At 46.3% G+C, this 19955-nt stretch overlaps 1 protein-coding gene across 1 annotated transcript in view; it reads right to left on the bottom strand.

Annotated features, from left to right (window-relative positions):
- Positions 1-2374: 2374 nt before the first annotated feature.
- The window catches only part of AMOT (angiomotin), a 40944-nt gene continuing 23363 nt past the window's right edge, over positions 2375-19955 (bottom strand). Inside the window, exons 6-11 of the mRNA XM_015812717.2 lie at positions 16113-16262; positions 13134-13327; positions 8883-9005; positions 7046-7278; positions 5802-6029; positions 2375-4662 (exon numbers count right to left, since the gene is read on the bottom strand). Coding sequence (XP_015668203.1) covers positions 4562-4662; positions 5802-6029; positions 7046-7278; positions 8883-9005; positions 13134-13327; positions 16113-16262 — 1029 coding nt within the window. The 3' untranslated portion in view covers positions 2375-4561. The remainder of the gene's footprint in view (positions 4663-5801; positions 6030-7045; positions 7279-8882; positions 9006-13133; positions 13328-16112; positions 16263-19955) is intronic.

The following is a 19955-nucleotide window of genomic DNA, read 5'->3' on the forward strand; positions in this document are numbered from 1 at the left end:
TCTGCCTTTCCAGAGAAGGCAGGTGGTGCAGGCAGGGATCCGGCATCAAAGAACTGGGGAATAAACAATACTCATATGTAAATGTTCAAATAATGGCAAAGAGGAAGAGAAAAGAGCGAGAGAAACCAATAAACTAAAATTTGCTCTTAACCATGTAAAGGGATCTGTACAATCCCAGCAGCTACATTTCTAGTGTGTGAAGCTTCTGCAATCCTGATCTGTTTGCAATCTTAGTCCAGTCTGTGGTGCAGGTGGCATAATCAGATTTGCCTTGAAGAGTATTTGGGCTCCCCTGAGGCAGAGGAGATGCCCTCAGAGCCAGAAGACATGCGGGAAGCCAGGAAATGGATTAATTCAAGAACCTTGATAACATTTTAAGTGAACACTTAAGACTTCCTTACACATCATCTTAATTCCCACATTAAGTCATTGTTTGCTTAATGTATCAAAAAGCCACAATGGGTTTCCAAGTACATTTTTCAAAGCCCAAAAGCATACCAAGAGAGGTAAAAAGTCACACTTGTGGCTTAAGACTGTGTGTGAAGCCAACCCACATCCTTTTCCGTTTTAGTCCAGTCTTCTGCTCTCCCAAAAGGCAGACCCTGCCTCCAGGAGGCCCACAAGGGCAGGCTGGAATTGAGGTAATCTGCCTCTAGAAATTCTTGGTTGCCACTCTACTAATCCACTCTTAAAAACAGCCAAATTGGATGGTGTGTGGATGAATGCCAGGTTTTAAGAGACAATCTACAATGTTCTTCCTTTAGTATATCCTGAATCTCCCTATCCCCAATTTGACTTAATTGCATGATCCCATGTCAAGAAAGGAAAACCAAATTTATTTCTGCTGACTAGCATAATTTTATATCCATTTATGAAATTTCCATTGGCTTTTTATTCTAACCCCCAAATCCCCCAGAGATTGAAATGTTACAATTGTTCCACCCTCTTAGTTATCCTGATTACCTCTTTCTCCTGTTCAATGTAGAGTCAGACTCAATGCAAAATTCCACATATTTTTGTACTTGATTATTTACATACAGGCATTACATACATCTCTATCTATTTGCCTTTTGTCATAAGCAAAAATATGGAAAGACAGGAGGTCTTTAGCTACAGGAAATGTAGCTAAATATCACTATACATGGTATTTCTCCCAATCAGAAAATCCTAGGGCTGGAAGGGACCTTGGGGGTTTTCTAGTCCAGCCCCTTGCTCAAGGGATGAGCCTTATGCCATCCCAGTCAAATGGTTGTCCAGTTTATAGTTGAAAACTTCCAGCAATGGAGCACCCACAACCCCAGGAGGAAAGCTACTCCACTGGTTAATTGTTCTCAAGTCAGGAAATTTTTTCTCAGAACAAAATTGGATCCTTTTTAACGAGCTTCTACTCCTTTACTCCCACCATGTTCAGACATCACTTTGTAACTTGTCTTTTGATCTTTAAATTTTTCACTTCTTTTTTTGAAGGTCTCCCACTCCACACAACCACATCCCCATCCTGACCACTTGTTCTTCATAAACTCTTTGTATGTGTAACCCGCTCAAACTGCCTTTTTCATATGCCTGCCCATTTTTGAATACAATCCACATTAACTGATCACCTATTTATTCTTGACCTTATCTCTTTTGATTTAATACCGTGTTTCCCCAAAAATAAGACCACCCCAAAAATAAGCCCAAGCCTGTTTTTTTTGGGGGGTGGGCCTAATATAAGCCCTACCCCAAAAATAAGCCCGGGAAGGGGGGTTGGGCATGGCCAGCACAAGCGGCGGCGAGCACGCAGGGGCTGATGGTGTCCGGCAGCAGCTGCAGCCCCCTGGCCTCTGGGCACAAGGCAGGTAAGTCCGGAGGCGGAGGCGGAGGCGGGGGGAGGCAAGCGATCCGGGCTGATCCTTTCACCCAGCGGGAGACTGGAAGCTTCCTCTGCTTGCAAATGGGGCTAATCGCTCTGTTCCCAAGCGCCCCATTTGCAAGCAGACGAAGCTTCCAGTCTCCCTCTGGGCAAAAAGTGTTTGGCCCCCTGTGGGGCACTTGGGGGCAGCTCCACCCCCTCCCCACCTGCCTCGCCTCGTGGCAGTGGCACAGTGCGGGGTGCCAAGCAACCTCCTAAAGGCAGAGCCACAAGAGATGGCAACACACATGGAGCATGCCAACCAACCATGGGGGGGGGGCTTAGCCTGGCTCATGCAGATTGGCAGTTCCTAACTTGATGTCGCCCCTTGGTGTGGTTTAGACTGTAGCTTTTGTCATGTCCAGCTACTGCTCCCAACGCATCTGAAGGGCAGAAAATAGGTGAAACTACACAGAATACCGCAGGGTGTTTTTGTGTGGCTATTTAACTGCTAGGAAGGAAAAAAAAACCCCACTCCAAGCATTTTCTGAAACAAAAGTATTTTCTTCATACTGGAAATAAAGTACAATTACAATGATCATGGGAGCCGCATTCTAGACATGGACACGCGTTCCTACACAGGTACAGAGAAAATACATAGTTGCACCAAGTGGAAAAAAAAACATTTGACATGTTTAGAACTCAGCCACATCTCCAGGTTCAACATGTTCACAAGCAAAGAAATTGGCATTTCCCAAACAACTCGGCATTCTGGCACCTCCAGGCTCACAGGACTGTTCCTCATTGGATAAAAACTGCAGGACTACACAGCTTTCCATTACACAACTTTGTATATCCTTGCTTCTATTACCCGAGTTTGTGTTAAACTCTTAGTCTAAGCTTGGTTTCAGCACAACCCCGAGGGATACAGCATCCTGCCTAGACTCATTTTCATCAGAAATCAGCTCTGCAGGAGGGGAGAAATGGTGGGTGCCCCCCAACCCCTGAAAGGATCCTATATATCCCACCATCTGGGTTCTACCAGGCAAAGCAACCTTCCCAAAAACTCCCCAGAAGAAAAGGCACAGCTATATGACAATTGTAAGGAAAAGATTGCAACTTGTTCAAGCAAAGCAAAAGCTCAGTTTTCTTAAACACACCAAATGTTGGATGCTTAAGGCACTTCTCAGGAGGGAGAGGGTGTATTTCAAATGCTAAGGAGTTACAGGCTCTCATGTGCTTTGGCCTTACCCAAATTAATATTCTGTGAGTACTGCAAAAAAAGATGTCTGCTAATTTAAGGAGAATTAGCTCCCCTCCCCCATTCCACTCTAATTTAATGTTATAGGCAAGAAATTATTCAAAATCATGGAGTATTTAGCAGGACGTGTCCCTTTCACCAAGAAAAGCACCTAATGTAACAGGCCGGCCATTAAAAGGCTCCTTCTCAAGGACAAGAAAGTAAAGCCTACTCAAAGGACAATTGGCTTAGTCCAGATGTGCAAAGATTACAAAACTTGCTCTTTGCTTTTCAGTGAAGTTCCCCAATTTAATATACATCAATGTGGTATTTATTTGGACAGTCATTAACATGTAAATATATTTCTACTAGAAACTAAATGAAAATACTAAAATGTACTTTTGCAGTCTTGACTACCCCGATGTACAAAATTTACTGAATTCCCAAAGTATACCTGTGGCTGGAAGTATGGGCTAGGGAATAGAAAACCCCAAAGTTTAATATCTATTTTATTTTATTGTGCGGAAAGGAGCATTTCAGAAAATTGCAAGTGTTTTGATCCACCTTTTATTATTTCTGAAAATACTGACCCTGTTGTAAATATTGCCTCGAGTAAGGCACTAAATCATAATATACAAGGATTCAGAGATACAGTTAAACCATTTGGGAATGAAAAAGTGGAAAAAGGCCTTTCAGCCTCTGTGTTCAGAGAGCGCCCTGAAGCCTCCGCCTGGTCCATCCAGGGGAATGAATGAATGAATGAATGACCTGGGCTTCCTCAGGACTGAGCAGGCTCCATGCAGAAGCAGTTCCTCACAGGCTTCATCATCCAAAACTGGACAGTGGATATTATTCCTTATCATGATGCATGAAAATGACATCCCCTAAAACTTCAAGATATCAGACAAGACACAAACATTAAAGAAAAAAAATCTAAGTGCAGGCACATTGTGAAAGTCTGGATTTTTTTTCTCCAGTTCTGGAATGTTTTACAAAAATGGGACATTCATCTCAGAAGGAAAGCATGGAAAGGAAGTTTCCCTCCTCCTCTTCGAGGCTCAAAGATTTTAAGGAAACCAGAGACTTCAGGAAATTCAATACTCAAAACGTGGCAGCCCCATTGCCCGTCTTGCAAAAATAGCGGACTCTGGCTTGGAAAGGCATTATGGATATCCAGAGAGCTAACAAGTTTCTCTTAAATACAAACTTTTTAAAAAATACTGTAATTTTAAAAATGTAGTGCATTTAAGACCTTGGTTTACTTTCATCCAGCTGCTACCAGATCCAGTAATTTAAAAAAAAAGGTAAGAAAAACAATTCTTAATCTAGTTTAATAATTTTGGAACAAATTATAAGTTAAGCTGTTCATAACTTTGAGAGAAAAGTATATACACAAATAAAAAAGGTTCCTTTATGAGACAGTAACTGTAATTTCTATCTTAAAAAGTATCCGAAGAAATTATTCTTGCTACGTCTTCAGCACGTTCTTTTCAAATAAGATACTCCACCATTTCTCCTTCTTTGAGGTCCTGCCCCAAATTTTGAGGTGAGTTTTTCCTTTCTAGGGTGCTGGAATGGAAAACAGAGCCATCTGCAGATACGAGAAGGAGAAGGCAAAGTGTGACCATGATTAAATGGAAAAAAGGCTGGTGAGAAAAGTACTCTTGAAATCAACGGGCAAAACATTCATCATTTATGACCAGGTTTCACTGGCCATCTGTTTATCTAACCAACCCTTTTAACACAAACCTCGGTTGTTGGGAAGAGATGGTCAAAATGGGTGTGGCTTTACTTGACACCCTTAGCATGAGGTTCCCACAAACAAAGAGGGTGCGGGAGATCCTGCAACGAGGAGGGGGTGACACACTCCTACTTGGCCTCTTGGAAGAGCTTCAACACCAAAACCACAGGATTGACTGCCTGAGGCCTGTGTGGCTCTTTTGGGGGGGTCTAGCTCGCTCAATGCTGCCATGCCCATTTTCTGTGGCTTTGTCAAAAACAAAAACCACGGCAGCTTTCAAAAGTCGCATCCTCCAGTTGGAATGAAACTACAGGGACTCCTCATTTAGCAACTGTCTGAAGTTAATGCCAGTGATGAGGAAGGAACTTTGCAATCCATCCCCACATTTACAATCTTCGTATGTCTACAAAACAAAGGAATGCTGACGTCAGATCGTTAGCACATATGTGCTTTCTCTTAGTGACCACTTTGCTTAATGACCCAGTTGCTTGTCCCAATTTTGCTCGCTAGACGAAGATGACCTGCACAATTCCCAGACAACTCAGCCAGGAAGGCCAGGAATTCTGGGGTCCCAACACACACTGGGGACGAGCAGTGCACATGTGGCCAACCCTGTCACTACCTGATTGCTCCGCTCCTACTGGCGCTTCCTGACCAAAAGTGTGAAGTCCAGATTGCCCGGAGGGAGCGGCTGCATCCCAGAGGAGCAAGAGAGTTTGCTTGGAAGAGGTTCGAGGCAGCTCCTCCCTCTCAGTTCTCAGAGTACATCTTTAAAGATGCAAGTAGTTTGCATTAGTTTGGCAAGATTTCTGTCTATAGGTGAGCAACAATAAAGGAAACTGCTTAGAAGAAACTTTGTCTTTGGGCCCGGACTTCAGGCAGTTTTGGGGAGCAGGACCCAGCAGTGGAGGATGAGACACAGGCCAGTTTGCTTGACCTCTACCATGTCCAGTGCTGGAGACCCAACTGAAAGTAACACCCCTCCATACCTGATTTGTCTGCCCCGTAGGCCAGATTCACCATTGGGAGTCTTCCTGCTGTGGGGGGCGCAGGGGAGGCGGCAGGGGCCTTGCTCTGCTCACTGCCCCGGTCCGTCTGAGTGCTGCAGTCCCGACTGCCCGTTTTGGAGTGCCCAGAGAGCAGCGGCGTGGAGGGAAGAACCGGTGAGGGGGTGGAAGGGATGGACTCCGAGCGGCATTCTGTTCCCAGCAGAACACCTGGCAGGGAAGAGGGGTGGGTGGTTACTTCAGGTTTGGCTCTGCCATGGGCTGCTGACCCTTGCCTATTCCACCCTCCAGGAAACCCACTTTACCAAGCAAGCAAGCAAGCAAGCATGTGCATGATTGAGAAAGGAAGCAGGTTTGCAACTGCTGGTTGTATAAATTGCAGTCTCCAAGCAGAGGTGAAGTCCTTATTGGCAATCTATAAGGCAGCCAATAATCCTCATTTATCCTTATAGTCTGTCAGCTTATCTTTAACTTCCCAGATGCCAGAAGCAACTTTCAAAATCTTTGTTAAAATGTAAATCTTGCAAGCAGCATCCTTAAAAACATCATGGGGAGTAGGAAAAAGATCAATAGCAATATAGATAAGTTAGAGATTACACTGCTCTCTATGTAATTATATACATAGATTCTTTCTCCTTTTAGATTTTTTTACTTGATTAATAAATATACATTTATTGGAAAAAATTAAGTATGTATAAATTTGGAATGATTTGCTCAATCTACATGGAACAAAATTTCATAATTTGTGTACTCCCATGTACTTCTAATTTGTGGCAAATAAAAGCATGTAGGTCTTCGCTTCGGCCGCTAGAGGTCTGCATGCCCCAAATGGTAGATCTTTACGCCCTCTGGGGGTGGTGCAATATTTCATAGCAAATAATGATAATGGAAATTAGAAACTAAAAATTTACTTAATAATGTTTTTAGTGAATTTTTTGTGTTTCGTGATTTTAATCAAAACAAATTTATGCTCCAAGACTAAACATTTTAGGAGATTGATCTTTAAATAATAAAATATATACTAGCATTCAGCTCTGAGATTTAAAAGACATGTAAACATCATTTTTGGGGGGTTAAAAATAACTTCTGCTTCTCTGGTTAATCTTTCCTCAATAAAATGCAGAGCACTCACTGTATAACTCTTACAACTTCTACTTACTAACATGGTATCTTTGTATTAATTTTTTCCTTTGGCTTGTTTATTAAAAAAAACCCTAAACAATCACCTAAGCTGCCTTTCCAGCTCTTGTCCTCCCTCTTCTCTTCCAGGATGGGGGTGCTGCTGAGTGTGGAGGAGTGGGAGAGCAAGCCGGAGCCAGCGTTGGAGATGGAGATGAGGGACTTGGCAGGCCGCATGGAAGACAGCTGGTCAGTCTTGCTGGCCTCCTTCCGGGACCGCTGCTGAAGGACCTTGATCATGGCGTCCTTCTCAATGATCTGCGCATGAAGAGTCTTGATTCTAAGGTGGGATACAAGAGCAGCCTCCTCATTTCAGTCACCCCCATGTTTTTCAGGCTATATAAGCTGAATGTGCTGCCTGGGTGTGTAAGCCAAGGGACCTTCCAAAGAAGCCCTGCCAAGCCACATTAGCCTCAACCTAACATTTCCAAAAGTGGCGTGGAGGAATTTCAATAACTCCAGGAAACACACTGAAAAGGGAGAATACCGAAACTAGAGACTCATTCCATCTACAAAGGCAAGAGATGGATCCAACCCTTTCCTCAAGTGGGATTCTCCCCCTCCTCCCACAACCTCCTCTTGGCCAACTGAAAGGCCCCGATCCCTCTCAGAATGGAGAACTGACACTGGCCATTTAGCTAATGAGCAGAAATGTCAAATATCGCCTTCCTCCTCCTGATTGGAAGACAGGTTACTCCATTGCTTTGCTTTATCTCTTGGGGAAATGCTAGAATGTGGGTTGCCAACGTATTTTCCTGCCTTTCACCCTCTGAGTATTAAAAACAGGCAGGAGAACAAGATTCATCACTCATTTACATGATGAAGACACTGTGTGTCCGCAATTTCCCAAGCATGTGCACCCCAAAGAGCAGTGCAGGACCAGGTTCTCCTTTTGAATGCTCTCTGAAAACAGGGCGCCTTCAAAGGGCCTCTTCATGGGGCTTAACAGCTAGCTGGGGCCACTGCAAGCACGGGCTTTCCCTGAAGCCTAAACCATTCAGGACTTTCTGTCAACTTCTGAAATGAACCGGGCTGAAGCCATCTTTGTCATTCCAAGTTGCCACATTGGTTAGGAGGAAGGAGGGAGGGAAGAAAACAAAAGTATTGCTAGACTAAAGTCAAAGCGGTCCCGTGGGAACCAAAGTCATCCCCATAGGAGTTGGAAGGTGGAGAGAAGGTGTGTCACGGAGCCCACCAATTGCTTTCCTTGGGTAGCATGATCAATCGCATAGTAGAGGGGAGGGAATTGTTACATTTAATTATATTGAATCCCTGGGGGGGATTTTAGACTTGGTTTCACTTTTGACTGTGCCCATATTATGTTGAGGAAACTTCAAGCCTCAGAGTTCTGATTTATTTGGTTTCATTAGTTGGAACCTTGACATTTTCTAGGTCAATACAATCATCTTATTTATGCTTGACAAGCAAATGGTCACTGATGTAGATCTTTCAGTTCTGGAATCCTGTGCTCTTTCTACCTCACGCTAGTTAGTTACTCTACTTTGTGTCAACTCCAACTTGGCCACTTTTCAAAAGTAGCCCATACAGAACATCCTATGGTGGAATGTGGTCTGGATTCCCAGGAGGGAGGGAGGGGTTGCATCCCAGAGGACCAAGAATCAGTTTAGATAATTTGGTTGGGAGGAAGAGGGTCAAGATAGCTCCTAGCCTAGAGGTTCACAGAGTATATCTTTAATGAGGTAAGTACTTACTTTAATTTGGCAAGATTTCTGCCTATGGGTGAGGAACAATAAAAAAAACTGCTTAAAAGTAACTCTCTGTATCTTTCTTGGTTTTTGGAGCCTGACACTTCCTGAGCAGTCAAGACTTTATGGATTTCTGGGTAATTAAGAATTCTGGACTTCAGAAGCAGCTGCTCCTTACCTGCCCTCCATGTCAAGGCACCTCCGGTTAGCCAGAAGGATCTCCTCCTCTTCCTTCTGGATGCGAGCTTCCAGGGAAGTGTCGTAGCTGGTGTTGGGCGAAGGGCTGATGACAGAGGTGTCTCTGCAAACAGTATTGGATGGAGAGTCAGGGATCCCTGCTTGGCTTTTAGACATAGAAGCTTCCCATTTATCAGACAAGAAGGAACCCAACTTGTTCCATCATCAGCAGAACTGCAAAATGCAGCTGGTTGAATTAGGCCATTTCAACCATTGGAGACCAGGGGGAAACAAGATAATCCAATTTCCCCTGCAAAAGAAATCCCCATATACAGAAAAAAAAATAGTTTGTTAGATTCTGAGATGCAAGAAAATATGTGTGTCTTTAGTTTAAATGACCAGAACAGGAACAGAGAGAGAATGGCTAGTGGGCATATGTGACTCAGGGTGGCATAAGATTTCAATCTCCTCCCCCTCCCCAAATGATAGGGATAAGGCCCCTTGGGGTCTTTGTTGAATCTGGGCTGTGCTGGAGGGCCACCATCAGATCCCCCCCCCCAAATAGATTGTTGAATGGGGGGGCTGGGAGAAGGGCAGGGCCGCTTGCCTGGGTGGGTGGGAGGCAGAGGCAACGGATTCAAGTGGTGAGGGCCATGGGGCAAGATGGGAGCCAAAAGGGAAGATGCCCCTCTGAGCTCATGCCCAGACCATGGACGGTGGACCCTGGGAAGCTCAAACCTTTGGCTGCTGCTGATGGATGCCAGGTCAGTCAACAATAAAGCACCTCCCTCATTTGTGAGGAAGAACAACTGACCTGGCGTGCCTCACTGTGAGAGAGATCTTGGAGACCTAGTGGACAATGGCTTAGATCTGAGCCAGCAGCAGCAGCCAATAAAGCCAATGCAGTCCTAGGTTTCATTAACAGAGGGATAGAATCAAGATCACGTGAAGTATTAGTATCGCTTTATAAAGTGTTATTAAGCCCACACTTGGAGTACTGCATCCAGTTGTGGCCACTGTATTATAAAAAAGATGTTGAGAGTCTGGAAAAGAGCAACAGATGATTAGGGGCTGGAGCTAAAACATATGAAGAACGAAGGAATTGGCTATGTCTAGTTTAGTGAAAAGAAGGAGTAGGACGTCACATGATAGCAGTCTTCCAATATTGGAGGGGCTGCCACAAGGAAAACAACGGATGGAAACTAATCAAAGATCTCTCCCTAGAATCTAGCAACCTAGAACTAGGGAGAAACTTCTAACAGTGAGAACAATTAACTAGTGGAACGTCTTGCCATCACTGGAGGCTTTTAAGACTGGACAGTCACTTGTCTGGAATGGTCTAGGGTCTCCTGCTTGTGCAGAGGGTTGGACTAGAAGACCTCCAAGGTCCCTTCCAACTCTGTTCTGTTCTTTTCTGTTCTCAGCAGCCTTTGATACCATTGACCAAGGTATCCTTTTGCAGCAGCTACAGGGACTGGGGCTGGGTGGCACTGTCTTGTGCTGATTCAGCTCCTTTCTCCAAGGCTGGCCCCAGTTGGTGTTAATAGGGAGTGAGAGAGAGGTCCAGCTCTCGGCCACTCTTTTGTGGAGTGCTGCAGGACTCGGTAATTTCTCCACTCCTTTTCAGCCTCTACAGGAAACTGCTGGGTGAGATCATCCGTCACCCTGGGATGAGAGAGCATCAGTACACTGGTGCTACAGCGCTGTACGTTTCCATCCCTGGTGATCCGAGCGATGCTGTGATTCCCCTCTCTCAGTGCCTGGAGGCTGCAAGGATCTGCATGGGGACAACAGGCTTCAGCTGAACCCAGGCAAGATGGGGCGGAGGGGAGTGCAAGGGACCTCTAGATCTAATGGCTTATAATTATTAGTGCTGGATGGGGTTGGACAATCCCAGACAGATTGCAGTATGCAAACTGGACTGACTTAAAGAGCAGGTAGTAGTCGTGGCTAGGAGGACCTTTGGGCAACTTTGCATTGTGCACCAGTTGCGCCCTTACCTGGATCCTGAGACCCTGCGCATGGTCACTCATGCCCTAGTCATCTCTTGGCTGGATTACTGCAACATGCTCTAGCCTTAGGGCTATCCTTGGAGAATATTCTGAAGCTGCAGTTGGTGCAGAATGCAGTAGCACAAACAGTCCTGGGAGCTCCTAAGACTGCACAAAAAACACCATTATTGCACCAGTTGCATTGGTTGCCAGTTTGCTTCTGGATCCAATGCAAGGTGTTGGTGTTACCTTTAAAACTCTACATCAGAGGTCCCCAACCTTTTGGGCACCAGGGACCAGTTCCGGGGAGAGAGGTTTTCTGCAGAATGGAGGGGGGCCCTGGTTTTGTACACTTCCTGCACCCCACGGATGGGGCTTTGCTTGTTTGTGTGGACCGGTTGCTGGCATGCCGCGGCCCGGTACTGGTCCACGGACCGGGGATTGGGGACCCCTGCTCTACATGGCATGGGTCCAGGGTATCTGAGGAGTTGTCTTTCCCTGGTGGGACAAGTCTGCCCCACTTGTGCCAGCAGAAGAGGCCAAGGAACTGAGGCAGATAGAATCAAGGAGGAGAGTCTTTTCTTCCCCTGGAGGGGAGAACTGCCCCTCCTTTGGGGTCTTCCAAAAGGGTATCAAAACCTGGCCTTGCCGGCTGGCCTGGGACCCCCAGGGGGGGCGCTCACTGCTGGAGGCGGCTGACAGGGTAAGAAGATCTCATCACTGTCCCAAATGTCTGGTGGCCTTTATAGCCGTGGTTTTAGTGCAGTTTTTAATAATATTTTAATGTCAGTTCATTTTAATCTTTTAACTATTTTTCATTTATTTCTATAATTTGTAAGCTACCCAGAGTCACCTTGCAGGGGAGATGGGAGGCATAGAAATGAATGAAATGAATAAATTGTATTAACCTTTGGGGAGATTTTGGTGAGGCATAAAAAATGAAACGAGCCCAAAGCTTTTCCTTTGAAAAGCAGCGGGCAAAGTGGAGGGTGGACTGAAGAGAGAGCCTGCAACGTCTCAGGGGAAAAGGAAGGAACTGCTTGTAACAGTTTGAGAAAGTGCCGGTGTGCTATTTCCCTCTGCCGAAGTTGCTGGCTCCCCATTGTGGGAGGGAAGCAGAGCAATCTTCTTTGATTTGGGGGATCAAATGAAGCAAGATTGAACTTTGACAAACCTGGAAGACCAACCAGTTGTTTACTAGACAAGGGTCTGTGTGGCGGTCGACTTCCTCGGATGCTGAGAGGAACACTGAATATACAACTAGCAGGGGGGAGGAAAGGCGGGTGCCCTCAAGAATTAATGGATTAATTTTAAGATTTCCCTTCTTAAAAATAAATTTCATTGCGTGAGAGCTCAGTTACAATTCATTAGATTTTGTTCCATCTCACAAAGACCAAGATTGAAATTGGATTCACATCTAACTGCTCTTTGGTTGGTAATCTTCTCTCTCACCTCTCCTCCCTGTTGACCTTTCCATTTGGTTCCATAGTTCAGTTTAGCAGACCTCAGTCAAGATTAGACTCCATCATCAAAATGCAATCTGATCCAAGAAGCTTTACAATAAACTACCCTGAAAGTGTCCATGGACCTTCATGGGTATAAATTCATTCAATTGAATTGTTAAGCAAACTTATGCTCAATAAAAACTGGAACTAAAATAGCCATTGTATTGGTAGAAAGAAGGAAAATAGAAAATAGAATCCATTGCTAGAAACAAACCATTTCAAAATTCATCACCACTGTCAGCTCTTGGGGGGGGGATTAAGCTGGCAAATGGAGCTTTCAAATCAATTTTACACTCTGCTGAAAATTAGATACTTAAGTGGCTAACACTGGTAAGATCAGAAGGTGTAGATATTTGGTTTAATGGAGACACACATAAAATCCATCCCATTTTTTTTTTTAATGGAACCCAAATGGTTCCAGCTTTTTGAAAAAAAAAGAAGGAAGATATATATTTGAAAGGGGATACAAATTGGAGAGCATAATAAGTTATAGACTAGAAATGGAAAGGAAGAACTTAGGTAAATGTGTTTGCTATTACGTGATCAAAATATATTGTATTAATTGGAAAATGGATTTTCCCCAACTACCAATATTCCTTAATTCTCTTTGGGTTTGATTTGCCAGGATGAAATTGGAAGTGTTGTTGGTTGTGTGAGTACACTGCATGCTGCCTGTTTCTCCTGTCAGATTTTGCATGATTCTTTTGCAATAGTGTCTCAATGTCTGTGTGTGTGTGTCCGTGTGCGCACTCTTACCGGTGAGCAGCCACAGTGGCTGCCGCATCCAGTGCGAACTGACGCATGACACTTTCTTCTAGATACTTCTGCTCCCACTTTGTCATGTCTGCCTCCAGAGCCAGGATCCTCTCCTCCTTTTCGCGCAAGAGCTCCATCAGGCCAGCAGCACTGTACTCGGAGGAGGCGTTGGCCGTCTGAGAGCTTCCCTGGCGCTGGCAGGAAAAGGCAACAAAACAAACCCACTGAGAAGTGTGCAGAACTGCAACCAATGTGGTGGTGCTCCTTGGAAAGTCACGGTGGAGAGAGGGACACAGGAATGATGCTGGACTCCAAGCTCCCTTCCAGCCCTATCATTCTGTCAGTCCATGTGCTATATGTGTTCCCAGAACAGAGCATGTTGCACCTCTGCTCCACAAGCCGCATGGCTGCCAGCCTGCTTCCAGGTCCAGTCTGAAGTGCTGACATTGACCTTGAAAGCCCCTCATGGCATGGGATCAGTTTGTCTGAGGGACCGTCTCTCCCCAGTTCTATCAGCAGGGCCCATGAGATCTGGCAGAAAGAGATCAGCTAGGGCAGCGGTTCTCAACCTGTGGGTCGCGACCCCATTTGGGGTCGAACGACCATTTCACGGGGGTCGCCAAACAACGCAGTCCGCCATTTTTTTTCCCCTTTTCAACGCAGTCCGCCATTTTTTTTTACCTTTTCCTTAGCTGTGCTACTCCCTCTTATTCTATTGGCTTTTGAAAGCCAATAGAATAGACTCTATTCAAGAGACTCTATACTCTCTTGAATAGAGTCTAATTCTATTGGCTTTCAAAAGCCAATAGGAATTGTCCAGGCTGTCTCTGCCCTGCTGAGCCCGGCAAAAGTCCCAGTCTGCAAACGGTGCTTCAAGTTGTCTGCAGCTAAGGTGAGCTTTCTGGACGTTTCCACCCCTCCCTGCTGAGCAACTCCTAAATGTAAGTAAAAGAAGGCCAGGGGTGGGAGGTGGGAGGCCGGTGGGCGCAGGGAGGGTTGCTGGCGCACGTGGGGCCCAGTGGGTGCCTTACCTCCCTTGGGCTGGGCCAGCTGGTGGCCCAGCCAGTGGTTGCCCTGCGCCCTCGTTGCTGCGTGCCATGGCCGCCCAGGAGCGCCTGGGCCTGCCGCCGCACTGAACGTGCGGTGGCCAAGGTAAGGCTAGCAGAGCAGCGGTGGGCGCAGGGAGGGTTGCTGGCGTGCGTGGGGCCCGGCGGGTGCTTACCTCCCTTGGGCTGGGCCAGCTGGTGGCCCAGCCGGTGGTCGGCCTGCGTCCTCGCTGCCGCTTGCCATGGCCGCCCAGGAGCGCCTGGGCCTGCCGCTGCACCGAACGGGCGTCTTGCTCCGCGATTGCTGGCTCCGCACAAAAGTTTCTTTTTCTTTCCTTTTCTTTTCTAAATTCTACCCCTCTTTTCTAAATTCTACCCCCCTTTCTCCCCCTCTCCTGTCCCCTCTCCCATTCTTTTCTCTCCTCTCCTTCCCGGCGGCGAGATTCGGCCGGCTAAGGGGGTCGCTCTAGCTCGAGCAGGAGAGCCATCTCTATGCTCCTGGGTCACGTGTGGTCGTGTGTATGGGTCACGTGTGGTCACGTGGGTGCGTGCGTGTGGGTCACGTGTGGGTCACGGTGTGTGCGTGTGGGTCACGTGGGTACGTGCGTGTGGTCACGTGGGTGCATGGGGTCGCGGCATTAGGAAGGTTGAGAACCGCTGAGCTAGGGGATGGCCTTTGGGGGTCCCAGGAGACGTGCCTGCTCTGGGGTGGCGTCCTCCTTATGGAACATCCTTCCCCCTGAAATTAGGTTCATCCCCTCACTTTGGACATCACAGAAGGAAGGCGATGTCATCAGGCCTTGGGGGCGGGGGAGAAGGAAGTGGAGAGAGGTTCAGATGGCTCCGTTTTCTGGAGATGGCCGTTTTGGTCCTCTCTTTGACTAGGTCAGGGGTAGGCAACCCAAAACACCCAAAGAGCCACTTGGACCCGTTTCCCACCGAAAACAAAACACTGGGAGCTGCAAAACCCTTTTGATATCTAAAATGAAGATAACACTCCATATATCCTTTTTTACCTTTATTATATATATATATCTTTAGTGTTATCTTCATTTTAGATCTCTCTCTCTCTCCCTCTTTCTGCCCTTGGTCTGCCAGTCCTCTTCCCCCACTCTTTCTTTCTCTCTCTCTCTTTCCTCTCTCCCTCTCCCTCTTTCTCTTTTTCTTTCTCTCTCCCTCTTTCTCTCTTTCCTCTTCCTCTCTCTTTCCTCTTCCTCTCTTTTTCCTCTCCCTTTCTTTTTTCTTTCCTCTCTCCCTCTTTCTCTCTCTTTCCTCTCCCCCTCTCTCTTTTTCTCCCTCTCTCTCCCTCTTTCTCTCCCTCTCTCCAATCTTCTGCTCACCTGGCAAGCTGGCTTCAAGCTGTTCTCTAACAAGCTCAGGGTAGGCAACCTCGGCTCTTTTATGACTCATGGACTACAACTCCCAGAATTCCTGAGCCAGCATAGCTGGGCTAGCTAGCTCACTCCTGCCCTTCCTATTTCCTGCAGAGACGCAGCCAAGGGAGGAGCCCCGCCCAGTAAGCTTTTCAGCTCCTTGGAGAACACCGTGAGTCCACTCTCTTTTTTACTTACACACACACACACAAAGAGAGAGAGAGAGAGAGAGAGAGAAGGGAAGCTCAAGTGCCTCTCTCTGTCTCTCTCTGCAAATGGCAGAGGAGGCTGGGAGCCGCAGGGGAAGGCTCAAAGAGCCACATGCTGCTCCGGAGCCACAGGTTGCCGACCTGTGGACTAGGGGGTTGCAGATTTGTTTATATCCTTTATTTCTTAATGCAGATTGTTACATTTTTTAATATGTGTCATTTTTATATTTGTGGTTTTATCCAATTGCGTGCTATACCAATTTGATTAATAAATAAATACTTCTGCATATACTTTTCAGAGGCTTCCCAAATCTTGCTGGAGTGGAGCAGAAGTTGCACAACTGCATTTACCTGCTGCATCCGGAGCGATTCGAGTTCTCTTTCCAGCCGAGTCCTGAGCCGGTGCTCCAGCTGCTCCCGCTTCTCACAAGCCGCCTGCAACTGAACCAGCGCCTGCTGCATCTTCTCCACCTTCTCCACATAAACCTGCTTCTTCTTCAGCTAGCAAAGGAGGGAGACAAACAAGAGTTATCCGCCATCACAAGAGGCTTGCACAGATTCCTCAGTCACCCCATAAACTGGGTCGGCCGTCTCAGACCGAGGACAGAGCTGGAGCATCGAATCTGGATGGTCCATGTTGCTCTCTGGCCTCTCCAGTTAAGCCTGCAAAAAAAGAGCTGCAAGTGATACAGACCTTAGTTGCCAATCACACCAGAAAACAATCTGCCAGGTTCCAAAAACCAAAAGAGACATGTGATTCTTCTAAGCAGGTTTTTTTTAATTGTTCCTCACCTTTGGACAGAATCTTGCCAATCTAAAGCAAACTACTTGTACCATAAAGCATAGGGAGGAGCTGTCTTCACCCTCTTTCTCTGACACACACTATCTAAATGTTGCTGTCTGTTGCTCCTTTGGAATGCATCCTTATAAACATGAAGAGTGAAGAGTGCATATGCACAATTATGGTGAATATGTCAGCCCTGCTTCTTTCTGAGTCCATCAGATTTAGTGACAGCTATCAGTTCCTCGATCTGCACTTTTTCTGATGCTCCAACCGCTGTATGAGGCAGCTGATATTACCAAGTGGGGGAAAGTGTTGAGTTGTGGAATGCTGCAGGATGCAAGAGACCTTTTAACAATTTGACAGAGACACAACTTTAAAATTTGATTTAATTCGGTTTTATCGGGGGGGAATGTATTTATGTTTTGTTTTAAATATGTTGTGCGCCGCCCTGAGTCCCGCTGGGAGAAGGGCGGCATATAAATTAAATTTATTATTATTATTATTATTATTATTATGTCTGGACTGAAAGAGCCGAGGGGGTTGCCAATTGTTGCCAGGCAAATCGAAGGTGCAGGTCGTCCCTGAAAGCCCTAAGTGCTCCAGGTTCCTGAGGGGCTGCCTCTCTCTCCAGTTGCTGAGCTCTGCAGGAGAGACCTCTGAGGATTGCAAGGAAGGGCCTTTTCTGATGTTGCTCTTCTACATAACGTCCATTCGGGAATCTGAGTTTCAAGGCTGAGCCTCCCCAGTTTCTCTGAGCCTTCCTCCCAGGACTTTTAACATCGGATGCGATTCGTTTAACAACGGCCTTGTCTAGCGATGGTAATTCAGGTCCCAATTATGGTTGTAAGTTGAAGACTACCTCTACTTCCTGCAGTTTGAAACTAGTCACCTGCTGATGAAAATGGCAGCTGCCCTTTTAGCAACTATCTCGCCCTGCTGGCTCCTGTTCCATTTGCAATCTACTCCAAGATCTCTCTCAGGGCTCTCTCTTGCTATCCCTGGGCGTTTCATTTTCTTTTTCTAAGAAAAAAAACTTCGCCCTTCCTTGTTAAATGTCCTTCTGTTACTTTCATATCATATCTCTCACTCATCACCATCATTTCTAATGTAATTTCTGTCTTCTATACCATTAGCTGCCATAGGCAATTTTATGTCATCTGCCAGATTCCCCCCAAGCTGGGGATGCAGTTTCCACCCTGGCTGCGGTCTCAGGTAGAGCTGGCTGTGCTTGAGAGGAAGAAGGCAAGGAAGGGAACGTATTCCCCCCCCCAAAAAAGTCTTTCCGTCGGGACTTTCATACTGGAATCAAGAGTGCTAACAATGGTGACTCCTGGAAACCAGATCCTTTTCAACCGAGTTCACTCTTAGGCCGATTAATGGAAGACGGATCAATCGCACCCCAATCCTACAAGAGGCACCTCCAGCAGCCTCAATCTGGAGCAGACGTGAGTGGCTGCCAAAGCTCGCCCTGCTTGACAATTTGGTTACAATAAGGCGCCATTGTGCCTTCTCAGAAATGCTGGCCAAACCGATTTGGCAATCTTACCCTCCAAGGAGCGAGCACCTCTGTTTGCTTGTTAAAACACTAGAAAATTACTCCCTAACCAAAATGCAAGGCTTGAGAAAGCAGTTTAAAAATAACCCAGCAATTTCTGTCATTATGGATATACAACCCTTTCTCAACTGATGGTCCCCATCCATATTGGTCCATGGAAAGTTTTCTAGAAACTTCCTAGAATTATGCAATCTACGCATGATACACTTGTGGGGGGAAGAGGGGGAGGACTAGGGCTCATCTCTAGATGGCAGACACAGGGACGTCAAACAATACCCAAAGCATCATGAGTGCTTTGACCGAGAAGCGCCTTCCGATGGCAGAGATATTTTCTCATCATCTTGGGGCCACTTCCAGCCACTCTGAGCAACTGAACTGCTCCAAAGTCTACCCACCATTTGAAGCTCCAAAACATCTCAATCTAGTAAAAGAGGCTGCAAACTATAAGTACTCACAACCATTTGCTTAGTGACTGTTCAAAGTTACAACAGCGTTGAAAAAAAGGGACTTGTGACTGCTCCTCGTACTTACAATTGTCACAGCATCCCCACAGTAACATGATCAAAATATGGATGCTTGGCAACAGGCATGTATGTATGACAGGTGAAGCATTCCAGGGTCAGGTGGCTGCCATTTGCAACCTTCCCAGCCAGCTTCAGACAAAGACATCAAAGGGAGAAGTTGGACTGGCTTAACAATTGTGTGATTCACTTAACAACTATGGCAAAAAGGTCATAAAATCGGATGTGATTCAGTGGATATTCTGCTCCCAATTGTGGCCATAAGTCAAGGCCTACCTGTATTATTCATGGGCACCAAATCACCTCAGGCACACATGATGCCTGAAATCAAAGCACTTTTTTACAAAATGACCTAGATTTGTGCCAACCTTGTGATATTGGCCTCTCCCATTTAACTTCGAGCTTTTAATGTGAGATCTTGTGAGATTTTAGAAGACAGCTATTGAATCTCACACCAGATTTCTAGCACAAGCCGCAGTACCTTGGGGAAGGAATCCCCTCATTACAATTAGCACAAATTTCACAGCAGTGACACCTTTTTCCAGGCTCAAAGGAAGTTGGGCTGCTTTGAGGTCCCGCAGAAAGGAGAGCCCCACCGCATTTCTTCCATGTCAGTTGGGGAGCCAGGGAGGCACGTGAAATGATAACGGAGGAGGAGACACCCCCCCCCCAGCACCAGAGGACAGTTCTGTTCTGAGACGACACTGCTGTCTGAAGTTGAACAATACAAGAGCCCAATTTGCTTTTAAAAGGGGCCTGGAAAAGATTAGGGAAGCTCAGGAGAGCCAAAAAGAAAGGAAAACCCACGTTACAGGATACAAGCAAGCCAGAGGCCTCCAGCTGGTGTCTCTGCCAAAAAACAGCTTAGCTAAGCACACCTTCCTCGCCAAATGGAGTCAAATATTCTCAACAATTACCAGCTCAGAAACAAGCTTCGACCAAACTTTCTATAACAGCTTAATACCTGCTATCAGCATAACCAGAGATCTTTGAAAGTTCATTTTTCGTTTTCAGTTTGTCTGGCAGTTTGAGAATACACGACAAACCCAACACAGGGATGGTGGTTTGAATGTTTGGTCGGGCGGAGTCCAGCTGCCAGACCTTTTCCCTTCCCTCTTCCTCCCCTTCCCAGGGCACAGCGTGGAGACTGGTGCTCATTCATAGAGAACCTTTCACACTGGTTGCCAAGAAGAAGGGAAACGGGGCCTTCACCTCTTGCAGAGTTTCCATGCAGAGCAAAACACAATTAAAAGACAACAAACAGCTCTTCCACGCAGGATGGCCTCTCATCTGCCTGAGATGAAAGCGGGACAATTGTCTCCTTTCCAAGATTT

Source organism: Protobothrops mucrosquamatus, unplaced genomic scaffold (assembly GCF_001527695.2).
Source record: "Protobothrops mucrosquamatus isolate PMUCROS unplaced genomic scaffold, P.Mucros_1.0 scaffold108, whole genome shotgun sequence".
In the NCBI taxonomy this organism is placed as follows: Eukaryota; Metazoa; Chordata; class Lepidosauria; order Squamata; family Viperidae; genus Protobothrops; species Protobothrops mucrosquamatus.